The 2,179-nt window shown below is 46.9% G+C and overlaps 1 protein-coding gene across 1 annotated transcript; it reads left to right on the forward strand.

Annotated features, from left to right (window-relative positions):
* Positions 1 to 1,195: 1,195 nt before the first annotated feature.
* Pmar_PMAR013189 (hypothetical protein) lies at positions 1,196 to 2,014 on the forward strand (the record flags this gene model as incomplete). The annotated part of the gene is made up of 1 exon (XM_002766741.1): positions 1,196 to 2,014. One exon carries the CDS (start codon positions 1,196 to 1,198, stop codon positions 2,012 to 2,014), a length of 819 nt encoding a protein of 272 aa, XP_002766787.1.
* Positions 2,015 to 2,179: the final 165 nt, after the last annotated feature.

The raw sequence follows: 2,179 nt of genomic DNA on the forward strand, positions 1-2,179 counted from the left end.
GAGTATATCTATAACTCCGGTCGTGATCTAATGCTATACATCAACAGGAAGAGAATCGTTCATGATGGTATCCCTCCATGTTTCACTCTCATATTTGGATAACGCATTGCCGTATGGCATACGGACCACATGTGATCACTATTGCTATGAGAAATGAGAAATCTTTCCACGAAGTGTACATCTCTGCTATAAAGACTATCAAGGAAATAGTCTTTCAGCAAAAGTGGTCATCAGTATGAAAAGACTTCCCTCTAAAGAGTAACGATGCCGCTTGAATCGATCCCGTACAGAGTAGGTTCGAAGGAGAGGGTTTCCCATCCGTTCGAATTTCACGCGGAGCGCTGATTCATCGAAGACAGGACCTGGACGGGATCCATCCTTGTTGTCACCGAGAAACACATTCAACATAAATTCAACTCCTTCCATCGTATTCACTTCGCAGGCCTTCGAAATATCTTTGCTTTCGATTTGAACTTCCTCCAAGTGCGCTTGCCTCATCGTTACCACACCCACTGCCAGCCAGGTTAGTCGCTGTGCGTCGGCATTGCTCAGCTCGCGGAGTTCACGCCGTAAATCTCCCTCTAAGTTTCGATGAAAGACACTCCTTTTCGATCGCACAGGAGTTGGCGTATCGTTAGATGGACGTTGTGCATCTCCCACATAGTTCTTTCGGCCCGGCTCGAGGACAACGTCGAAGAAACTCAGAAGAGCCTACCACACCAACGACTTTCTCTGTAAAACATAGCTCGATCAAATTCTCGTCACTTGAACACTTATTAGCACGTTATTTTGTGAGATTCACTAGAAAGGTTCGAAATAGTGTGTTTGATGGGATATATTGGACGTGAATTGATCACTGATGAGCGATTCAAACTTCCGGACTGAGGGTGATTCTCTTACTTTTCTGGCAGCAGGCCTTTCTTGATGATTCGGTTGCACTGATCGCTTGTGCGGGCAATCATCCCCTAAAGATCGTTGTGCGTGCACGTCTTCCTTGCCTGAATTACACATGATATCCTTTATAGAGACTGTGTCGATTTTGGATATGATTGTATGGCGAGGAAATGATCCATACTGTGCACAACATGCTCGAGATCTAGTGCCGAAGTCAACTCGCTGGATACCTGAGTGTAGCCGTACTGGTTCCCCGTTCTAATGAGGTTCAGGGTGTACTGCTTTCACAGCTTTGTTTCGCATGGTTCTCCCATCTACCTATATCGTTGCAATCTTCTTGTTTGGCGCCATCCCGTGGGTATCAGCGGCTTATAAGGGGCCTCGCGGTATGTACTGTGCTGAGAAGGACGCTCCGTCCAAGCTTATTATGGCGTTCAGACCGTATGAGGACAAGTGGATGTACAATGCGACCTTCGGTGATTTCAAAATATATGGGCTAACGAAGATCAATACCATCGCATCTATCGGATATAGCCAGATATTGTATACAGCATCACCGGGTGGATCACCAGATGAGCAGAGTCTGAGGCTACCGGATACCTATCAATTGAAGGGGTTCGTTACCTCCATGGGTCTGGGCGTCAAGACCTTGACCCGTATGTTGTACTTACCCCGCAGCCACGGCCAATCAGAGATTGTGATGAACGGTGAGCCTGAGATACGCTTAACCTATGGCGCGTGTCTTCAGCCTGTGAATCATCATTTTTGCCAATTTGCTCACGGCAAGGGCTTAAGTGTGGCCCTCCGCTCTGATGCTACGCACATGGTCGTCTACAATGATGCCATCCCCGTGAAAGAACTCCAATCGGTAGCGGACACAGTGAACTATCCCTTCAATATTTTGGTATTGAAAAGAGAGGAAAAAGGGTTGGATGTTTTACTCTCTCTTATGGACAATCGCACACAAGTTGGTCAAGAGGATTGGTGGATGACAGGAAAGGCCATGACCTTGGATCTATTCCGTGATACTTTGACCATACACCATGGTCCATGGATATATGGTTATGACCCGTCACATCCTACCCCTCCGGATATTGTCCTCAAGGCGTGCCATCCCTAATGTTACCAGCCTTGCTCGAGCTTGTTACGAGCCTATTCCACCGTATAGGGGCGTGATTATTTAAGAAACAGCGTTATGATTCTCGCTTTTAGGGAAGTCTTTATGTTGAGGCTGTCCTTGACATACAGTCCGTCGGGAAATGTACTCGCGTGCTGCATTGTTCAT

The sequence above is a fragment of the Perkinsus marinus genome, assembly GCF_000006405.1.
Source record: "Perkinsus marinus ATCC 50983 genomic scaffold scf_1104296971980, whole genome shotgun sequence".
Taxonomy (NCBI): domain Eukaryota; phylum Perkinsozoa; order Perkinsida; family Perkinsidae; genus Perkinsus; species Perkinsus marinus.